Here is a 22,276-nt window from a genome sequence, read left to right as displayed (position 1 = left end):
CAGAAAGCTGGCATTGTAACAACTGCCAGATCATCAATGACTCGCTGCCTCTGGCTGGACAAAGAGGGAATGTAATCATTTAAGTTTTATTGTAGAGCAAATGCAAAGTGATGTGCGTGCAGTTCATGGCAGCCTGCAGAAGACTATAATTACAGCAAAGCTACATGGTCTCTCCCTTTTCTTATCTCTGGCAGGCCAGACTGAAACATAATTAATTCTCCCTGCAAAGAGCGACTCAATAGCTTCCCTTACACAAACTGTGAGATGTTGTAAATGATTCCACTTCTAATCTGGAAAGAGTACTTTGCATAATAGTTAATTACCTTGGTCACCTGGACAACCAGTGACTGTAAGTTGCTACTGTGTCTACAGCAAGTGGTAATATCAGAGAGGGCTTCAGTGCTGAAGTGCAGATTCTCACATAATCAGCCAGAACCTGTCAAGAAATATCAATCAGTGGTTTCACCAAGAACTGTTAGCAGTTACCTTTTAAGTGATAAGATAAGATATCTTTATTAGTCACATGTACATTGAAACACACAGTGAAATGCATCTTTTTTTCAGGGATTTCAGGAAGTGTCAGGAATTTCTGGACTCCAATGGGAATGCAGAAGTCTTGACCTCACTGGTTACTCTACACTGGGAATTCTCTGACTGAATTCCATGTTGACTAGGGTCCGGTGGTTGAATGTGACCTTGTTGCAGTTCCTCAGAAGTAAGGCTAAGAAATTTGTCCGCTGAACCTTGATTCCCCAACAGTCCAAATATCAACCTACCTCATTCATTTCAATACAGATGAAAAGGGAGAGGGATTAGGTAATTTACCTTTAGCAGGTACGGTAGTGTAGCATTTAGTGTAATGCTATTACAGCGCCAGCGACCCGGGTTCAATTCCGGCCACTGTCTGTAAGGAGTTTGTATGTTCTCCCCGTGTCTGTGTGGGTTTCCTCCGGGTGTTCTGGTTTCCTCCCACATTCCAAAGACGTACGGGTTAGGAAGTTGTGGGCATGCTATGTTGGCGCCAGAAGTATGGCGACACTTGCGGGCTGCCCCCAGAACGCTCTACACAAAAAGATGCATTTCACTGTGTGTTTTGATACACATGTGACTAATAAAGATATCTTATCTTAAAAAGTAATTGTTTAATCAAATGTTTTTAACTTTTTAAGCATTTTTAGAATTTTAGATTTTTCATTTTCAGTTTTTAATAATTTGTAAAAAGTTAATTTCCTAAAGTGTAATTGTTTTTGAATGTTCTTTTAATTCCTTTTGCATGTTTTGGCAATGAGAGGGCCATTTAGAAACATTGTCCATGACTAGTTTGACACCAGGCTAAACCTAGGAGCATGGCTCAATTAGTTGTCAAGGATTTTTCAGCACTGTTGTAAGCAAACTTGTGCTTGGCCTCAAGGTGGTCCTCCTCACCCCTCCATTTCATGCACAGAACTCAACTCCAGGTTAAAAGTTGGTCCTGTGAATGTGCCCTCATCAACCTATGTCACTCTGGGCTCAGCACATAGAAGGCGGCTTCATGATCATGAGGTATTCTTTATTTGGTTAAATCATTGAATGGAATCGAAATTCATCTCTACGTAACAGTAGATAAGAATGGCAAACTACTTAGGGACTGGGATCGATGGCCATTTGATTGTAAAGCTAATCTTGTAACAGTGAAATCTTTGTGTTTGTGCTCAGGCCCACAGTTTACTTATCAGTCATGAAGCAAGACCTACTGTACAAAAGTTAGGGCTAAGGCAAATAAGCTTACTTTTAAATAAAATGTTTGTGTAAAAATGCTTCTGATTGTCAAGCTTTCCAGATTATGAAACCATTAATAAATTGCTGTTCTTTGAAACCAGGACTAAATTTCCTGCTCATAATTTGCAAAAGAAATCATTATCAAATTTTTTTGGTAGATAAATATTAATAATTTGCTTATACCATCATTAACCATTAGCTAATAACATCCTAATGATTGCCTGAATCTACTAAACTATATGTTATTAGTATCATTGTTCAAATCACTTTGTGATCTTAACATTTGTGTTCAGGCTATAGCCTGCTTATCAGAGTCATGAAACAAAACCTACTGTACAAAGTCACATTGTACACGATGGATGTGGTGAAAATTATAGATCACCTATTAATAAATAAATAATGAAAATATAATTTAAATTTTTTGTCAAGATTATTTCTTGTCAAATTCATTTACTTTACACAGAATCACAAAAATACCAAGACTAAACAATTAAGTACTGAACACAAAACCTAACCATACATTAACGATTATTGGCTCTCTGCCAGCATCTCTAATAAAGCTTGAAGCAATCTATCATCTCTATGCTTATAAGGTTTGGTGTCATAGAGCTGGTCACTGTAATCACTGTTTTCACTGTCTTCAAAGTCTTTCAACTGGGACTGTTTGCTTAATTTTCCAATGGCTTGATGCAAGCTCTGAATGGGTACTTCTGCATCCTTGTGGTATTTACTGTTGTGGAAAAAGTGTAGAGCGTTATTGTTTTGAGCTTGTTGGATGAATGTTTTTTGACCAGGGTGTAAGGCTCCTTCTTCTTCAGTCACTTTCATGTTCACATTCTCTTTGCTGCTGTTTTCCTTTGTGTAGAGATTTTCAGGTTCATCATTCTTGGAAATGTCATCCTGCAAAACAAAAAGGACAATCCAAATCAATTATCCTGCTTACTTAGATCAGCTTGTACTTCAGTGTTGGGAAACAGTTATTTAGCCAATAAAAAAAATACTTGCATTCATGTATTAACATCCATCTGAACCATCACCTTCAGTTTGCACTGGTGTGCTACTATCTTTACATCCTGACATGGAAATTAGCCCAGATGGAATTCCGGAGTAAGATTCTTACAAACCGATCTAACCTGATATATAATTACAAGCTACTTTCAGATAATTTATAAATTATAAGATGAAAGTCATGAGGTCTGCACTGATGAATTCTTGTTGTGATATCAGGAGCAGTTAACAGAACATAGAACAGTACAGCACAGGAACAGGCCCTTCGGCCCACAATGTCTGTGCTGACCACGATGCCAAAATAAACTAATTCCATTCGTAACTATTCATGTGCCTGTCTAAATGCCTCTTAAATGTTGTTGTCATATCTGCTTTCAATATTTCCCTTGGTAGCATGTTCCAGGCACCTACCACTCTCCGTGTAAAAAACTCGCCTCACAAATCTCCTCCAAATTTTTGCCCTCTCACCTTAAACCTATGCCCTCTGATGTTTGACATTTCCACTCTGGAAAATAATATTTGCCACAAAAGAACAAAATTACATTCATAAAATTACCTCTGTGTGTACTTTGTACAAATTTATAGAATTCAGCCACTTAAAAAGTGCTACATGATTAGGCAATGTACTAGCTTCTGATCAGATGGTCATTAATTAATAATTCTTACGGAAGGTCTCAGAATCAAATAACTAGTTGTAGGGTGCATTAGTTTGTTTGGGTTTCTCCCTTTCTTATTCTATAATTTGATCTGTTTTCTGGCCCCACAGAATTAATGTTCAGATGTATGGGATTAGGAATATTTTATCCAGCTATGGCCCTTACCTGTCTGTCTTGACTCATCCTACTTTGAAGCATTTCTGAAGTGCATGCATTTTCGTCTGGCATGTTTAAATCCTCAGAAGGGTAACTGTCCAGCTCAGTGGACAGTTAACCCATGACGGAGCTCTTCCTGAGTTGGGAAGTCTGTCTGATGAGCCTGCACTGGGTTAAATCTGGTGAAGGAACCACTGTCCCACTAAAATAAATGGTAGAAATGGGCTGCCAGCAGAAATGGAAATAGATTTTTTTTCATTTGATTTGATTCATTTAGTTTAAAAGATTTAATTGGTTTTAAATGTTTATAAGTAGTTTTATTTTTTCATACGTCCCAAGTGATTTTCAGTGTTTGTGAATGCCATAAACTTTCACAAGTATTCAACAGCAGAGACAGCCATGGTAGCAGGTGAAGGTTGGGCCTCACCTGTCAAAGTCATTCTAATCAGTGCAACAGGCTGCTTGAGTGGAGACAGTCCTTATGCTGCACTATGCCTGAGACGGAGTCATTTTCCATTGTGATACTGACTATAAAATGATCAAATTTAATTGCAATAATTATTTATAATATTTGAATCTCATTGTTTGTGTCTTTTCAATGGACTAAACATTGCTATGAATATCAGAATCAGATTTATTATCATTGACATATGACGGGAAATGTATTGCTTTGTGGCAGCAGTACTGCACAAAGACATACATACAAATTACCTTAAATTACTAAATAAATAACACAAAAAAAAGGAATAACGAGGTAGCTTTCATGGGTTCATGGACCCGTCAGAAATCTGATGGCAGAGGGGAAGAAGCTGTTTCTGAATTGTTGAGTGTGGGTCTTCAGGCTCCTGTAATATTTGGAATGGTAAGTGACTAATCCCTGTGTCTAATTGTGATAGTTTGAATGTTCAGTTACCTTTTCCATGCATTGAATATTTTACTCCAGAGAAAGGCCACTTTGCCCTTTGAAAGAGTCAGCCAACTAACGCCAATCCTCCCGGCTCTTTCACCATGACAATTCAACAATTTAATACACAACACTGGCACAATTTTGAAGCGTCACACTTTAGCACCAAAACTTTTTTTATGTACAGAAGTTAATCTCTGTAAATATATTTAGCCACACAAACCACTTCATCAAAAGGCTGAGCTCATTCTCAGTAAGAGGTCTTATTTACCACAATTCGCTCTTCTGTCTTCTCCACGCCTCTCCTATCATTCTGCACAGCGTTGTATGGAGTATACACCCGGGGTTTCTGCATATGTTCAGGTCTGCTGGAGGTGCCATGTAAAATCAGCTTCCAATTGATGATTTTCCCTTTGTTTTCCAATCTTCCAGACTTTGAGGATAAATAAAGAGACAATATTTGAAAATAAATATTACATATGAATATTCGTATCCGAGAGACGTAAGCTGCTGGCAAATCCTTCAGTAGGTGAAGCTAAAAGACCTATTTGTCACAATATATGGCCAATCGGCTCAGGCCATAATGGAATACCCAGTGGTGAGTCCAGGAAGGGAGCACGAGGTCAGATTGGTATTGGTCTATTATTGTCACTTGTACTGAGGTACAGTGAAAAACTTGTCTTGCATACCATTTGTACAGATCAATTCATTACACAGTGCATTGAGGTAGCACAGGGTAAAAACAATAATAGAATACAGAGTAAAGTGTCACAGCTACAGGGAAGTGCATTGCAGGTAGACAATAAGGTGCAAGGTCATAACAAGATAGATTGTGAGGTCAAGAATCCATCTCATCATATAAGGGAACTGTTCAATAGTCATCACAGTGGGATAGAAGCTGTCCTTGAGCCTGGTGGTATGTGCCCTCAGGCTCCTGTATCTTCTGCCTGATGGGAGAGAGGAGAAGAGGGAATGACTCAGGTGGGTGGGGTCTTTGATTATGCTGGCTGCTTCACCAAGGCAGGGGAGGCTGGTTTCTGTGATATGCTGGGCTGTGTCCACAACTCTCTGCAGTTTCTTGTGGTCCCAAGCAGAACAATTGCCGTACCAAGCTGTTATGCATCCATATAGGATGCTTTCTATGGTGCAGGAATAAAAGTTGGTGTCAAAGGGGCCATGCCAAATTTCTTTAGCCTCCTGAGGAAGTAGAGGCGCTGGTGAGCTTTTTTGGCCGTGGTGTCTACGTGGTTGGACCAGGACAGGCTATTGGTGATGTTCACTCCCAGGAACTTGAAGCTCTCAACCCTCTCGAACTCAGCACCATTGACATAGACAGGTGCATGTACACCGCCCCCTTTCCTAACGTCAATGACCAGCTCTTTTGTTTTGCTGACATTGAGGGAAAGGTTGTTGTCATGACACCATGTCGCTAAGCTCTCTATTACCTTCCTGTACTCTGACTCATCGTCATTTGAGATACAGCCCACTACGGAGGTATCATCTGCAAACTTGTAGATGGAGTTAGAGCAGAATCTGGCCACACAGTCATGAGTGTATAGTATATGAGTATAAACAACTAACAAAATACATTGAAACATTCAACACTCCAAGTAACTAATCATGGAAGTGAATGACCATACGTACCATGTCAGTAATGCTCAACATCCATGTGCCTACTGGATCCTCTCCCCAGGTGTGCACTGACATAAAGGCCCAGCTTTTAAAGCCATTAGGTGAGGAGTCCCTCTCGCGTTCAGCCAACAGTACAGTGTTAGTTCCTGCATTCAACAAAAGGAACAATGCAGCGTTACAGGCGCTCTGTTCTAAGATCAGCACCAAGGATTTTGGAAGGAAAGCACAAAGAAGATAAAACGCCGTACATTCATCAGATACTTTGCCTCACTGAACAAGCTGAGAAAGAGAATATGACAATGTTGGAAGAAGTCCAAAATGATACAAAATTGTTGGGAAAGGATCCTGACGACACAGCTAAATCCAAGGTAGACAAAAGCATAAGCTGGAAATCTGAAGCAATAACAAAATACTGCTCGGACTACCCAGTAAGGGTGGCACAGTAGCCCAGCAAGTAGAGCTGCTCCCTCACACACCGAGCAACCTGTGTCCAATCCTGACCTCCGGCGCAGTCTGTGTGGAGTTTGTGCGTTCACCCTATGACTGTGTGGATTTGCTCCGGGTGTTCTGGTTTCCTCCCACATCCCAAAAACATGCAGGTTGGTGGATTAATTGGCCTCTGTAAATTAACTCGAGGTAGTAGACAGAAAAACAAACAGCTGGAGGAACTCAGCGGGTCGAGCACCAGCTGTGGAGGAAAGGGAATTGCTGATGTTTCGGGTCAAGACCCTGCATCAGAATTTCGAGCATTCGCTGCTGTTACTTCAGATTTCCAATTTCTGCATTTTCAGTCCTGATGCAGGGTTTCAACCCGAAATGTCAATAATTCCTCTACATCCACAAATGCTGCTCGACCCACTGAGTTCCTCCGGCAGATTGATTCTGCTCCAGATTACAGGTGGGAATAGGGGCTGGGGAGAATAAAGTAGGCGCTTGATGGTAGGCATGGACTCAGCGGACAAACGGGACTGTTTCCATGCTGTATCTCTCTATGACCATGACTATGATTTCAGGTCAGGCAGCGTCTGTAATGAGAGAACCAATTGATAACATTCACCACAGCTCTTGAGAGGTCATTGATCTGAGATGCTAATTCTGCTTGTCTCTCCACAGATGCTGCCAGGCCTGATTGGATAAGTTTGTTCCCCCCCCCCCCCCCATTTGGAACAGTGGAGGCTGAGGGAGATAAAACTGAGTTGATTAAAATTATGAGGGGCCTAGATAGAGTATATAGGAAAGGTCCATTTCCTTTAGCAGAGGGATCAAAAACAAGAGGGCAAATATTTCAAGTAATTAATTGAAGGATTAGAGGGGAAATTAGGAAAAATCTTTTCACCCAGAGGGCAGTAGGATTCTGGAACACATTGCCTAAAAGAGTGGTAGAGGCAGAAACCCTCAGTGCAGGTACTTGGACGGGTACTTGAAGATCCTTGATCTCCAAGGACATGGACAGTGCTGGAAGATGGGTTAAGGTTCAGTGGCTCTTCTTTGACCATCGCAATGCTGAATGGCCTCTGATGTCATAAATTTTCTATGATTCTATGAATCTTAACTTCTTGATCTTTCTTAAATTGCATCAGTTGTGACTGTCCTTGGGATGAAACTCTCCTTCCACTTTTAAAATACCCTTTAAAAGAATCAATATTTACCAAGCTGATAGCCATCTGACAATAAGCTTGGTCAATGCTTTTTTTTTAAAACTCTCTTGTGCAGAATCTTGAGACATCTTGTTGTGCTAAAGCCACCGTGTAAGTGGAACTTCTTGTTAGTGATATTCACAATCCAGAATGGGTTAAGTTATTAACCAGGTGAATATTTGTCTTTGTCAAGGTGACTTTCACACAATGTGTTTACTTCTTGCTATATGTTCTTGCTAAAGTACATGAAGTAGTGATGTGTATTTAATGACATTTTATTTATAGCCATTTGGGCTTATGGTGAGCAAGATTTTTTTTATAAAGGTAAAACTGTCGACCACTGATTATTTTGCCTTGATAAATTAGGAAGTTGTCTGGGAATATAAGGAAAAGGTAGAGAGGGAGAGGATGAATTCAAAAAATATCTGAGATACAGAAGAATTAATGATACATTAGTTAATTTGCGTTAATGTGATCTAAGTAGAGAGAATTTAAAGTGAGCATTGTTACCTCATTAAATTATTTGTAATATAGTTTGCAGTTAATTGACATTAATTGAAAGGTTCAAAGTAGAATTGAGTCCAACGGGCAACAAAGGCTCTCTGTGAATCACAAATATGGATCTAAGTGACAAGGTAAACCAGCTGATCTGAATAATCTCAACATGCTTATCCTTTCCCTTCTTACGTTAGTTTTTAAATGCTGTTCACATATAAACAATAATTAATTAATGAGGAGTGACTGAATATTCAAAATTTCAACATTTTCTTTCCAGATGCCTGATCTTCTGCCAGTATCCAATGTAATCCAATCCAATGAGGGCTTGGTTTGCACCAAGGGACTGATTTTCATTTCTGGCACAGGCAGTAAACTGGAGACTTTGAGATAGGCCTTCATTACATTTCCTGACACATTTAATTCCATTGAGGTCAATGGAAGAAGGAGTCAGATGGGACCTATAACATGCAGCCAACATGTACATGACAGCTTACCAATGAAAATTATCTCCCATTTGCCTCACAAAAATCATGATGCTTGTAACAATAAATGGAATGGAAATATTGCTGTATGAATTAAAGGGTGTTCACGGTGACAGTCCTCACAGCCCAGTCCAGTATCTGACCTCCAGCTCACGGAACTGCACACTCCACCAACGTGTTTACAAAATGTGTTCCATATTTTTCATAATGAAATAGGAGGAGGTGATTTGTCTCGCAGTGTCAATACCAGTTCTCAGAGAAATCCAGTTCCCCCACTTTTTTCCTTGTAACGTATTCTCTCACACACGTCCATTAACATCCCCTCCAGATCTTCCACCACCCACCTACACTAGGGGTAAGTTAGAGTCCCAACTCCTGTACTGATGTGTGCCAAATGCCTTCTTCACCATCGTCTCTACCTGTGCCGCTGTTTTCAAGGAACTATGTTCCTGTGCCCCTGGGTCTCTCTGTTCTACAATACTCCTCCAGGGCCCTACTATTTACTGTGCAGGTCCTGCCCCGGTATAACTGACCAAAATGCAACACCTTCCACCTGTCTGAGCTGAATTCTATCTGCCATTCCTTTGCTCAATTCTCCAGTACATCTGGATACTGTTGTAATCTTAGATAACCTCCATGGACATGATGGAGCAAATGACCTCCTCTGCCACCGCTGGCCTCGCCGTTGAATCCAGCCAGTGGTGCGCTGACTTGCTGAGCTGAGAGGCTGGGTGCATGTTGCATCCAGTCTCTCAGCTTCACATCAGCAAAACCTGACATAAGTACTGCGACCCCATTCATTGTAGTGGGCCTGCTGACCTTGTGTAAAAGGATGAATGCAAGTAAGTGATTTACTTAATCTTGTTTATTTTTATCTTAAAATATTGAGATGATTTCTGTGATCTTAAGGTGGTTAAAGATCAACCACCTTAATCAGAGATGTTTCAAAGTAGTTCAAAGACCTTTGCTGGCAACAAGGCATTAAAGGTCTATCAGGGCAGTATCCTAGGATTTTCCTCCTGAGGTCAAGTCACTGCTAATGTCCAGCTATGCCTTGCAAGAAGACACTCAGGTATGGAGGCTTGGTATCTGGACAAAGTTAGTGTGTGTGGATGAGTAGGGACCAGGGACAACAATTTGGCTCCTGTATGGTCTGGTCCTATGTACAATATACATGGGATGAATTTTAGAGTCAGCTGGGAGAGTGATATGATGATGCTAACACAACAATATAAGGCAGCATGTTAAAATTAAGCACACCCAGCTTACAGACAGATATGGGGAACTTGTCTCTCAGCAGCCATCTCCCCCAAAAGCCCCAATAATCCCCTTCAATGTCCTTTCAATTCCCACCATTGTCTGTAAGGAGTTTGCACGTTCTCCCTGTGTCTGTGAGGGTTTCCTCCGGGTGCTCCAGTTTCCTCCCACATTCCAAAGATGTACGGGTTAGGAAGTTGTGGGCATGCTATGTTGGCGCCGGAAGTGTGGCGACACTTGCGGGCTGCCCCCAGCACATTCTCAGTAACGCAAAAAGATGCATTTCGCTGTGTGTTTCGATGTACGTGTGACTAATAAATAAATATCTTATCTTTAGTTTACATCCCCCACCATTCCCACTCCACCTGTTTTGATCTTAGCTTCGGTAACGTGTAGAGTGCAGGGCTGCCTTACCTGCTGGGGATGTGAGAGTGATGTGAAGGTCCCCTCTCCGAGTGTACTCAATGGTTGCCTCCAGCTGCACATGCTCCAAGGCTTTAATATGATTGTCTTGCCCTTCACAAGCTTTCGTGGGGATTTCAACTGTAATTTCTCCACCAGCTTTCAAAGGCCTGCAGAAATGTATTAAATGATTGGCATGAGACAATCATCCACACACATGATCCGTGATTCCAACTGCATGCCATTTCTTTGCTCTGAAACATTCTCCAGACAGAGGCATGGATACAACCTATTATGTGAAGCAAGTTAACAGATAAAGTAATCATGGTGTCTTCTTAGGAAACTGCCATTTCCTCTCCTTCAGGACCTGTGGCCAAACTTCAGAGCAACTGAATCAACACAACCACTTTCAAAGACCAGGTAGGAAGTTGAAGGATTGTCAACTGATTTATTAAGTATCTATGAGAATATATTACCACATATTTTGATTTCTAACTGTTTTCAAGCAATTGTATTATTGAAAGTATGGAGTTACAAACAAAATATAATGAGACGTTTCTGTTCTAATGCTGCAAAAACTCTGTACTTGGCGCATTGTGCCAATATTGTTATTTCACAAAGTGGTCTCCAGTTGAGTTGTTCTAGTTTTTGGGTCATTTTGGCCAAAATTGGCCAAATTGCATTATAGGTCAAGGAATTTCAAGTTATGTCCAAGGGAAATTAAAGTTCTGCAATCTTTTGTCCTGATTTAAAAATCATAGGACTAGAAACCATCACAGTTCACAAAACTGGTCATGTTCCAAAATGAATGAATTGCCATATTAGTTTATGCTCATTGCGCACAATTACAGACTCTTGAGGAGGCCCTAAGAAAAAACAAATGCAAGTACACCAATAAATTTGATTCTGTAAACCTTTTAAAATCATTTTTGTACATTTAAAATCAGGTTACTAAGAGGTGTTGAACTAAACTCTGTGATTAAGAATGCTTGTTTTGCTTCAATAAACACACTTGTTCAGTTTACCATCCATAACATTCACTGGAAGGACTTGCCAGGGCTCCTTTAGCAACACTTCCCAAACTCAGGAGCTCTACCCAGAAAGACAGCTGGTGCATGCTAACAGCATCACTGCAACTTCCCCACCAAGCAACACACTGTGCTGCATTGGAAATGTTCATCCCTGGTTATAGATTCCAGAACTCCCTAATGAAGAGCACTGTGGGAGTACCTTCACGACTTAGACTGCAGCAATTCAAGAAGGGGCTTCGCAACCACCTTCTCAAGGACAGCTGGAGAAGGCAAATAAACGTTACTAGCGATACCAACTTCGAAAAAAATGGATTAAAAAAGATAAGCAAATGGGAATTCTATTAGGATAATTAAAGAAACTGGAAAAAAGAAGAGTTTAAAAAAGACAAAGACAGAATGATTTCCTGAAGTTATCATGCGGAAAAAAAAGGGAGCAGTGATAATGATCCCAAATTATTGAACTCAGTGTTGAGTCTGGAATGGTGTAAGTTCAGTTGGAGGAAGCAAATGCAAGCAAATGGTGTTGCTCAATGTGAGGATGCCCAGTCAGGTAGAAGTTACTGAATAAGAACTGGTTGGGCCTTTGGTCAAGAAGTTGAGCCGAACTTCACCAAACCCTGCCGGCTGTTGCAAACTAGGTCATTCACTAGATGATGCCTACAGATTCCCAGGATATTAGGAAAAAAATGAATAGACTTAAAGGAATGTTGCAAATCATATTGAGCAGCTCCAGTTAAGGAATGGATAGTTTGGAACATTATGTTGTCAATCCACCTCCTTTCATTTTCTCCTTACACTCAGTGTATATATTATGGCTGCATAAACTAACATCCCTGGTATCAAGGTAGTGTAAGATTGAAGTTAAGAATTATTTTTGGTAACATATGAATATTGTTTAACATATTGCAACTAAAATGAAAGAAAGACAGAATTACTGACCTGGATTCAAAAGTATTATCTTTGACAATGCACTGCTTCTTCTCTGGGACACCCTTCCACGTTTTAGGGTCTGCCATGTCAACTAGTGCCTTGGCATTCAGCAACCCAAACCCAAATCTGCTGTTTACCATTAAACCAGCTCCATTCTTCTTCCAGCCTAAGTTGTTGGCCAATGGATCATATTCAGAGGTCCAGACAATTAAATGTTGCAATTCCCTCCAAGTGAGATTTGGACTGTTGTAAAAACAATAACATGGATTATTAAATTATAATTTATGTTTGTGAGATAGTTGAAATAACCATGTTAAGACCTATCACTACATTCTCATAAAGTGTTACTACTAATTTGGATGTTTCTTCCAGTCTCCAAAATCCCTCCCAATCTTCCTTCTCAGTCCACATCCTGACCCTACCAATACCCAAAACACCAGCAGAAAATGCTGGAAACACTCAGCAGGCTAGGCAGCATCTGTGGACAGAGAAACAGAATTAATGTTTCAGGTCAAAGATCTTCATTATACTTCCAGCATTTGCAGTTTTTTGTTTGATTTTCACTGACCCATATCCATATGGGATTTAGTAGCATAACAGTTATATTACTGGACTAATTTTCAGAACATTGGATTATTGATCATGACAGCTGGGATATTTATATTTGAGTAATTATGTAAATCTGGAAATAAACAGCTAGCATCAATAATGGTGATCACGTCATTAAAAATCCATCTAGTTCATGAATGTCCTCCAGGGAAGGAAATCTGCCATCCTTCCTTGGTTTGGCCTACTTATGATTCTAATCTCATGAACGTCAATTATTAGCTGTCCTCTAATATGGCTTGGAGAATTGCCCAGTTTGGGGCAATTATGCCAGGCAATAAATGATGGTTCAGCCCATATCAATACTTCAAAATGAAATGAAATGCATTCAGACTTTCAGTGCTCCATAACCTAGAGTGTGTACACTAAACTCCAGGACATTTATCTTGGTGTTTTGTATACAAGGAGCTGTGTCATTACTGCATAATTTTCAAATTAGTAGAGTTGAGTTTATTGTCAAATGCACAGGTACAAGTATGCACAGGTGCAATGAAAAACCTACTTACAGCAGCATCACAGGCACATAGCTTTGCATAATTAATGAAGTTCTGATGTTTTCCTGCTGAAATAGTTGAAGAGAGAGCTTCCAGTATGAAAACCAAACAGACTAAAGGGTATGAATTTTCTTCTTTCACACATACACAGTAAAATGCAATGTAATGTAACATCTCATCTTCGATCTATTGTCAGGTAGATTTCAAATCCTTACGATGTGGAAAGATTATTATGCGCTAACATTTTTAAATCCAGATGAAATGGGGAAGCATCAAGTTAATTATGGAAAAGCAAAAAACAGCAAAAGCTGGAAATCTGAAATAAAAATAGAAAATGTTGGAAATATTCAGCAAGTCAGACACCATCTGTGGAGGGAGAAACAGAGTTAACATTTTGGCTTTCTGACCTTTCATTAGTTATAATTGATTGTGTCAAAATATTAGTTCCATGTACCATGATTCTAATTAAAGCGATCCATTTTACACGTCTTCTTCAGCCACCAACGTGCTGTGAACCAGAGTGAATTTGGACTGGTGCTGAAATACATTTCATCTCAATGCTTTGCCCCACCATGTAAATTGCATTGCAGCATAGATTTAGTGCAATGCTGGGAGGTGGTAAAATCTATTTTGCTGGCGGTCTCACAGAGAAATTCACTATACCTGCAATATAATGAATAAATATTACCTCAGTTTTATGTAACAGAATGAACTATGTACTTTATTTAAATAAAATGATTAACAAATCAAAGGGGTCAACTTTGATTTTGGTATCTGCACATATTTTTCAGCATGTTCAGAGGCAACACATATTTTCAAAATTTAAATGAATCTTGAATTTAATACTTTAAGAGGAAAATTCCAGAGTCCATCCATTGGTAACAAGCAAGAAAAAAGCTTATTTACTTCTTTACCATTGAACAGCAGTGACTTGTTTTGGAAAAACAGAATGAGAGTACCCAGGAGTCAATAACTACAGACCATACACTGCAACAGTGAAGACAGGTGACATTCTCACTGACCAAAACTTTTGATGAATCCCACAAATGACCACTAAAGCTGTGCCTTAGACATGAGTACAGCCTGAATTCTTACTTACATGAGTACAGCCTGAACTCTACAGCTCTTACTTTATCCATTGACCACTGGCCAAAAACTCATGGTTTGTCTAGCTTTGAAAAAAGAAATAATGAAGGTTTATGAGGGCAATGCTCACAGACAAGAATCATTCAAGGTCTGGAGACCTGAGGCCACAAACAAGTGGATAGATGAGCCAACCAATGATGAGAGCCAGGGCTTTTATCTCATTTGATCACTAGAGCACATAGAGTGGGAAATAAAGTGTGTGTTATATGCACCGTGTTGATGAGGATGAAGGGATCATGTCTTGCACATTCTCCCACCCGACCCCAGAAAAGTGTTCCATCGCTGATGACTCCAGTTTAATTTGACTGTAAAACAATACAGTTTTGGTGGTCTGGGCCACAACCAAAGGTGCAAGTTTCTTGCAAGTTATTACTGAAGATCATATTCTCACATGAGCTAACTTCAGAGGATAGATCAATGGAATCCTTTGAGATTGTTAATTTTCTGCCCAGTAGTTGTATGCAGCATTTTCAAATCAATTCGAAGCAGCCCTCCACTTTTTCATAGACTTGGGCCCCTGTGCCATTACTGCAAATGTGAGCACTCAAGACTGATGCTTCTGCTGCTGTTCATTTGACCATCAAGACTGCAGACATCCCACGTTCAATGCAGGGCAGTTAGCTACAGTGCAAGGGGAGCCTCATACCTGTTTAACATGGCCCAGATAGAAAAACATTCACTTATGTCATTTAGACCAATAATAATGACTCCACATTCCCCATGGAGAAGCAATACTTGAAAGAATTGCAAGGTGGAAATACGACCACGTCACTGTAGTTATATTTGCCTTTACGTTTTTGAGACCAGGACTACCATCTCAAGGCACAGGAGAAATACCATGAATGCTGATTCCATATAATGTTCCAAATTCACTAAAAAGGTAAGTGAAATAATATCTCCTCGGCCAACATCTCCAGTATTAAGGCTAGTTCCACTCAGTCAGTTACGTTAGGCAGCATACATCATTCACATGCTCAACATCAGACCCTTGAAACAAACACATTATTCCAAGCTCTGTCATGGGAAGAGGGTGCATAGAAGAAAAGATTCAAGGATGCTTTCACAGCATGCCATGGGATGGAGAATCTCTAGTCCATGCACTGGGAGCATACAGAGGCCCTGCAATAACCAGTAAGAAGGCACCTCACACACTACCCACCCTATCAGCCACCACCTGCCCCATTGTTGGAAAGTCTGTGGTTCCCACACTAGCCTCAATAGCCACCTCAGAAACCACAAAACCAGAGTGGAAGTAATTCACCCAACTGGTGCTGTGGTGGATGTTCCTGTCGCTGAATGCTCAGGAATTCTGCATTCTGCAGTTGCTGTGAAAGGAGTATATGCAACATTTTTTGTACATGACCTCACCTATCTATTTATTCTATTAGACATAAAACATCAATATTGATGGGATATTCACATGTGTAAATATTGTATCCATCCACCTGGTAGTCGCGGAGCCTCCCAACTGACAATGTCTTGTGCAACTCAGATGCTGGTAAATTGTGACATCTTTGTTGATCTATCATCCAGTTAACTCCTTGTACTACCATTCAATGCAAATCTGGTCTTTAACTGCATAAATGTGCCACCATTACACGCATTCATTTGACAATGGGATTATTGCCTTATTTCCCTTGCCTTACCTTGATAACCTTCCACTTTTCTACATTTTCCAGGAAACGTCGATACTTCTTCCTAGTTCCTCACAGCTACTAAGATGTAATTCAAGACAAGCTACTTGGTGACAATACCTCCTGACGCCAAAATACTTGATTCCTTAAAAAAAAGTTTTATAAGGTTTGCCCACTTTATCAATAACATGAGGCTTTCTGATTGTTCTCATACTCCACCATTAAATCAAATATTTTTTCACTTATATTCGTAATGTAATAACTTATACACTTCAGATGTTTGGAAAGGATCCTCCAGGCAACAGCATCAGGATTTACTGATTTCACTATGTTCCTCTGTACAGATTTGTATTCCATAACTCACCCATATCTGCCAAAGTCACTGTAATTTGCAAAATGAATCTGTCCATCAGAAAAAGAAGGTCCCCAATGCACACTTCCAACACTTTGAATTATTTTTTATATATAGTTAGATGAAGGATTGTACAATACACCATGCCCCAGCTTTGTTTAGAACTGCCCTTCAATTGGACAGCAATTTGCTTTCAATGTATTTAATGTGACTTTTAAGATAAGCCAAAGCAAATCAAGTCTTCCAATTCAAAGGTATAATTCTACTCTGACTACTGACGTACTTTTGTTCCAGAGCAAGGGCAATGATCCCTGCAGCCAGGGGAGCTGAAGCTGAGGTGCCGGTATGAGTCTCAGTGCAGTCATTGTGAAGATCGGCACTTGTCTGAAAAAGAATGGAAAGAAGCACAATTGCCAAGGTTGCTGTTTTATAGCAGATTATTAAACCATGCTGAATTCTTAAAAAATCATGATATGACAAAATAGATGAAATATATACAGACCTTAGGTTATAAAATATATACTATATTTCTCAAAAGTGTATCATTACTTAGTTCTTGAAAGTTCTTAGTTACACAAACAGTTTAACAGGCACTGAGGTTTGAGTCTGCCATGATCAGGGAAAACATTTACTATTATCTGTAACAGTGAGGGTTCTTATTGGTTTTTCAACATTTTTCTTTGAAACTAACAAACATTAAAATGACTAACTATGGTGGAAACTTTGACAACATTGTGCATTTCAACATATTTTCAATAAAATGAGCCAAATGTATGTGTACATGATCGACAGTGAGAGATTTAGAGTGCAGGTGTTCTGACTGTACTTTAGCTTCATGGATTGCACTTCAATTATGTTTTCCTCCTTTATGCACCCATGTTATGTGATGGTTTGGTGAGGAGGAGTTGCCTGACAATATGGGTACCAAATGCTCATCAGTGCAATGGGCAATAACATTGTGCTATCAACTCTCACAAGCATAACCACATGATACAATTACAAGGAAATTCACTCTGATCTTAGAGTCTGACAATGCCTCTAAATGCCTACATTTAATTAAAAAACTACTTAAATGCAAAAAAAAAGCATGAGCAAATTATTTATTTCCCAATTTATGCCTTCATTCACTGCATGAAATACTCACAATTCAGGTACAAAATAACTGAGGATATGAAATGTTTCCCAAAAATTTTTTTGAACCAAGCCCAAGTTTGTGTCTGCATAAAGCTATTAACTTAGGTGCTAAATAAGGAATAGATTTTTTTTCCTGTGTGACGCATTTCCATGAGAAATTGATTTGAGACTGGGCAAATGGATTTTAGCAATGAAAAGCAGGAATAGATTAATTTATTCTTTTGGATTGGAATCAAACCAATGTTCAGGGGTAAAAGAGTGTAGGGATCAGTTTCAGCTTTGCACATAGCCAACAACTTGGACACTAATTGCACTCAAACATCTATTAGTTTTTTTTGCCATGGCAATTAGAGCAAACCCACCATAGTAATTAATGAGGACTTGGGGATAAGGCCTGTTTGAAAGTGGAGCTATGATCCAGCACAATGTTCTTTTATTATCACAAATAATCACATAATCCAGATTTGCATGGTGAGTGATTTGTACTCGCAGTTCCTTGACCTTTTACCATGATTTAGCTAGTTTTGACCGACTAATACGCATTGTTACTATCTGTCCACATGAACAAACCATCCTAATTCAAATTATCCACTTGTTCTCATAATCCTTTGAAACTTTCTCCTCTGTCCCCCTATCCAAGCTAAGCTTCAATGTTGATATATTTCTATGTGCATTTATAGAATCAGTACGCTGCAAGGAGGTGTTTTTCATGTTGTCCATTCCAATCTCCTTCCACTTAATTTTCAGACCTCTAAATTTTGGAAAAAGCATGCTCCTATTCCTCCTGTACTATTCCCTTAGAATTTTAATCTCTATATCTATAATAATTAGAATCAAAGTCTATTTTCCCAAGTCTTTCTTCTATATATTTATATTTCCCATTGCAGGCAGGGTCTCAGTACTACTCGAGAACCTCAATATTGTCCTTACAGTGCTCTATTTGAGATCTTCCTGATGTAATTAGATTCATCATTGCCTGATGCATTTTATATACAGTATCACTTATGACAAAATCTACAGTTCCATCCTATGAATTCTGAAGACTTCTACAACTTAATAATGTTGAGATCCATATAAAGTTCAGGTCAGTACCAAGGAGAGCCAAGTGAGTGATTTTGGATTAATATTAACACAACTATTGCTATATCACAACTAAACAAGTGAACAGCATTGCCACTTACAATTCTTTGATCAGTGTAGTCTCCACTGCTGTAAGCTGTAGCCAATGTCGAGGAACACTTTTCCGCATACCATGGAGACAGTCCTTGTTGTGATGCACTGCTTATGGACACAGTATAGATACTGTCTGTATATCCATCACAGTCACAGTTATCACCTTGACGACCCCCATTCCCAGATGCCCAGACAAAAACCGACCCTTTTCCTCCTCTACCCTGGAAAAGTACAATTTTGAAGTCAATTTTATCATTAACATATTGTAGAACGATAGCAGGTCATAGCACTTATTTAATCTAATCCATGAAGTCTGTGTTGACACCTTACTAGATCATGCCCACCAATCCAACTGCCATGCAGCCTTCCTATAGCATTACATCTTCCTCTCATCCAAATATTTATCCAGTTTTCCCTTGATAAATCTATTGATGTATTCATAGAAAAATACTGGCACAACTATTGCTTTGTTCCATATTCAATTTTCTGCATTTAACAATTCACTGCGTACAGAAATTCCCCAAACCTTCTTCATCGAAACTTCAAATTGATGACCCATCATTATCAATTTTGCATGCACTATTAAAGCTCTTTATGTTAAAGAACTAAATCTTCTCTTAACCTTTTCTGCTTCAATGGAAAAGCCTCTTAATTCCTCATAACTACCTGATATTTCTGTCATATCTTCCCCAGCTAGGGTTTCCCTTTCATTCATGAATGTCCCTAGCCCCTCTTTAATAACCTGTTTACAGTTTATATCTTTATAAGAGCTCTTAAAATGTCAAATAAGTAATGTGTTAAAACTAGCTGCTTAAATAATGGTAAGATAAATTCCTCACTTTGTCTGAGGAGGAATGAAACTGCACATAAGGTTTATTGACAGATATTTATCAGCAGACACGGTAGTGTAGCAGTTAGCATAACACTATTACAGCGCCAGCGACCCGGGTTCAATTCCAGCCACTGTCTGTAAGGACTTTGTACGTTCTCCCTATGACTGCATGGGTTTCCTCCGGGTGCTCCGGTTTCCTCCCACATTCCAAAGACGTACAGGTTAGGAAGTTGTGGAGATGCTATGTTGGTGCCGGAAGCGTGGCGACACTTGTGGGCTACCCCCAGAACATTCTACGCAAAGATGCATTTCACTGAGTGTTTCGATGTACGTGAGACTAAGAAAGAAAGTTTATCTTATCTTATTTAACAAATCACATTCAGGAGTAAAGAATAATCAGAAAGGTTAAAATCTGGAAGGATAAACCTTTGTCTATCCAGTGATGTCTGACTCACCTTCTGAATGCCATATTCAAATGCTTTTTGTGCAAGTCTGCCAGGACCTTCCACAGTCTTCCCGTCATCATTTGGTCCCCAGCTTGCACTATAAATGTCCACGTGCTGTGGGTTGAATCCAATGGAAGTAGCTTCAATTGCATCTGTTACTATACCATCAAGCATCCTGATACCTAGAGGAAAATCCAGAAGTCTGAATAAGTTAGCTAGTGGCATTGGTCTGAGATTTCACTTAATTGAAGTGCATTTGTTAATGTGTAAAACTCATATACTGCAAATAGAACAAAGAATAGAGAATAATGCACATATAATTGGCTAAAATAATTTCAAAGTATACCAATCTATTCCAACATAATTAACTACAGAACTTTGAATCTTCAACATGGTTTGATAATTGGCTGGTAATTGTAGCTTTGTGGTCAGAATTCCATAATTAACAAATTCCTGTCCTCTGTCACATGCTGTCAGGTATTTTCCCTCAAAGAAAGAGGTAAACTGGAGAGTGGGTCACTCTAGACCCTATCATTATAATAAATTAACAGCAAAGGCCAGGGAAAAGATCATTGTCTAATCTTTCATTCAGGGAGCAGTGGAGGGGATAATTAATGACAGGGAAGGGTAGAATAGAGAGAGGGTACAGTAAGCTGCAAATAGAACACTCTCTTCTATTAAATTATAAACATGGAAGATACTCGACAATCTTATTGTAAAAATGTATTTACCATTTAACCACCCGAGCGTGTTTATGGCAACTGCCCTGCCCAGGACCGCAAGAAACTGCGGAGAGTTGCAGACACGGCCCAGTGTGTCACGAAAACCAGTCTCCCCTCCATGGACTCTGTCTATACCTCTCGCTGCCTTTGTGAAGCAGCCGGCATAATCAAAGACCCCACCCACCCGGGTCATTCTCTCTTCTCTCCTCTCCCATCAGGCAGAAGATACAGGAGCCTGAGGGCACGTACCACCAGGCTCAAGGACAGCTTCTATCCCACTGTGATAAGACTATTGAACGGTTCCCTTATACGATGAGATGAACTCTTGACCTCACAATCTACCTTGTTGTGACCTTGCACCTTACTGTCTACCTGCAATGCACTTCCCTGTAGCTGTGACACTTTACTCTGTACTCTGTTATTGTTTTTAACCTGTACTACCTCAATGCACTCTGAACTAACTCAATGTAACTGCACTGTGTAATGAATTGATCTGTACGATCAGTATGCAAGACAAGTTTTCCACTGTCCCTCGGTACAAGTGACAATAATAAACCAATACCAATACTCATGTCATAGAATTATATAAATGCAAGTTGTTGTTTGTAATAAATTTCTCTCTTCATTAAATAAATCCAGACATCAACACATTTGAAATAATTAGACCAGTCTACAAATATTTAGTTCTCTCCACAAACGGTTGGGACAGTTGGAGCAGCACATATGGGTTCTACAGGTAAAATATTCACAGCACTTTCCTCAATTTTGCACAATTGAATTGCTGATTAGTCAGAAGTGATACAAGTGATAAATTTGAAGTCCTTCTTCACATTGTTTAGTAGAAACAACTGTTACTCTATAAAGTGACATTTCACATACATATCAGTTTTTCCCTGCTAATTACAACAGCATTTGTAAAGAATCACTGCTCTAACCAATAACAACATATTGGAGCAGAACTTAGGAAAATGCATTAGACTCTGTATCATAATCTCAACTGTTGCCATAACAAATAAAGTTTGTATTTTTAGACACAATGAGCATGTGCCCTTCATCACTGTGTTAAAACATGGAAAATAAAACGTTATAAGTTGCCACAGCAGCACGGATATCAAACTCTGCTGACAGTTGTAAATAATAAGCTGGCAAAGGCAGAAAGTATACTCTTCTCAGTCTACCAGAGCCTGTGGTGATGCCATGTGTTGCAGATTATTAAACAACCAGATAATTTCTTTCTTACTAGGATGAAAAGTGTGTAATTAGTGTGTAATTTGACATATGCTCTTTATTTAATTGTATCAAACCTATCTAGAATGATCAAACCAATTTTCATCTTCATTATTGGATAGGAATCAACCTGATCAGACCCATCTAAATTTCATTCCA

The 22,276-nt window shown here is 39.4% G+C and overlaps 1 protein-coding gene across 1 annotated transcript in view; it reads right to left on the bottom strand.

Annotated features, from left to right (window-relative positions):
• Positions 1-1,538: 1,538 nt before the first annotated feature.
• The window catches only part of pcsk1 (proprotein convertase subtilisin/kexin type 1), a 46,214-nt gene continuing 25,476 nt past the window's right edge, over positions 1,539-22,276 (bottom strand). The window contains exons 7-14 of the mRNA XM_052019818.1: positions 20,178-20,350; positions 18,899-19,111; positions 16,867-16,967; positions 12,361-12,594; positions 10,403-10,560; positions 6,127-6,260; positions 4,754-4,915; positions 1,539-2,658 (exon numbers count right to left, since the gene is read on the bottom strand). Of these exons, the coding sequence (XP_051875778.1) occupies positions 2,287-2,658; positions 4,754-4,915; positions 6,127-6,260; positions 10,403-10,560; positions 12,361-12,594; positions 16,867-16,967; positions 18,899-19,111; positions 20,178-20,350 (1,547 nt within the window). The 3' untranslated portion in view covers positions 1,539-2,286. The remainder of the gene's footprint in view (positions 2,659-4,753; positions 4,916-6,126; positions 6,261-10,402; positions 10,561-12,360; positions 12,595-16,866; positions 16,968-18,898; positions 19,112-20,177; positions 20,351-22,276) is intronic.

This window comes from Pristis pectinata, chromosome 7, assembly GCF_009764475.1.
Source record: "Pristis pectinata isolate sPriPec2 chromosome 7, sPriPec2.1.pri, whole genome shotgun sequence".
Classification (NCBI taxonomy): domain Eukaryota; kingdom Metazoa; phylum Chordata; class Chondrichthyes; order Rhinopristiformes; family Pristidae; genus Pristis; species Pristis pectinata.
This window is presented reverse-complemented; position numbering and strand designations above follow the sequence as displayed.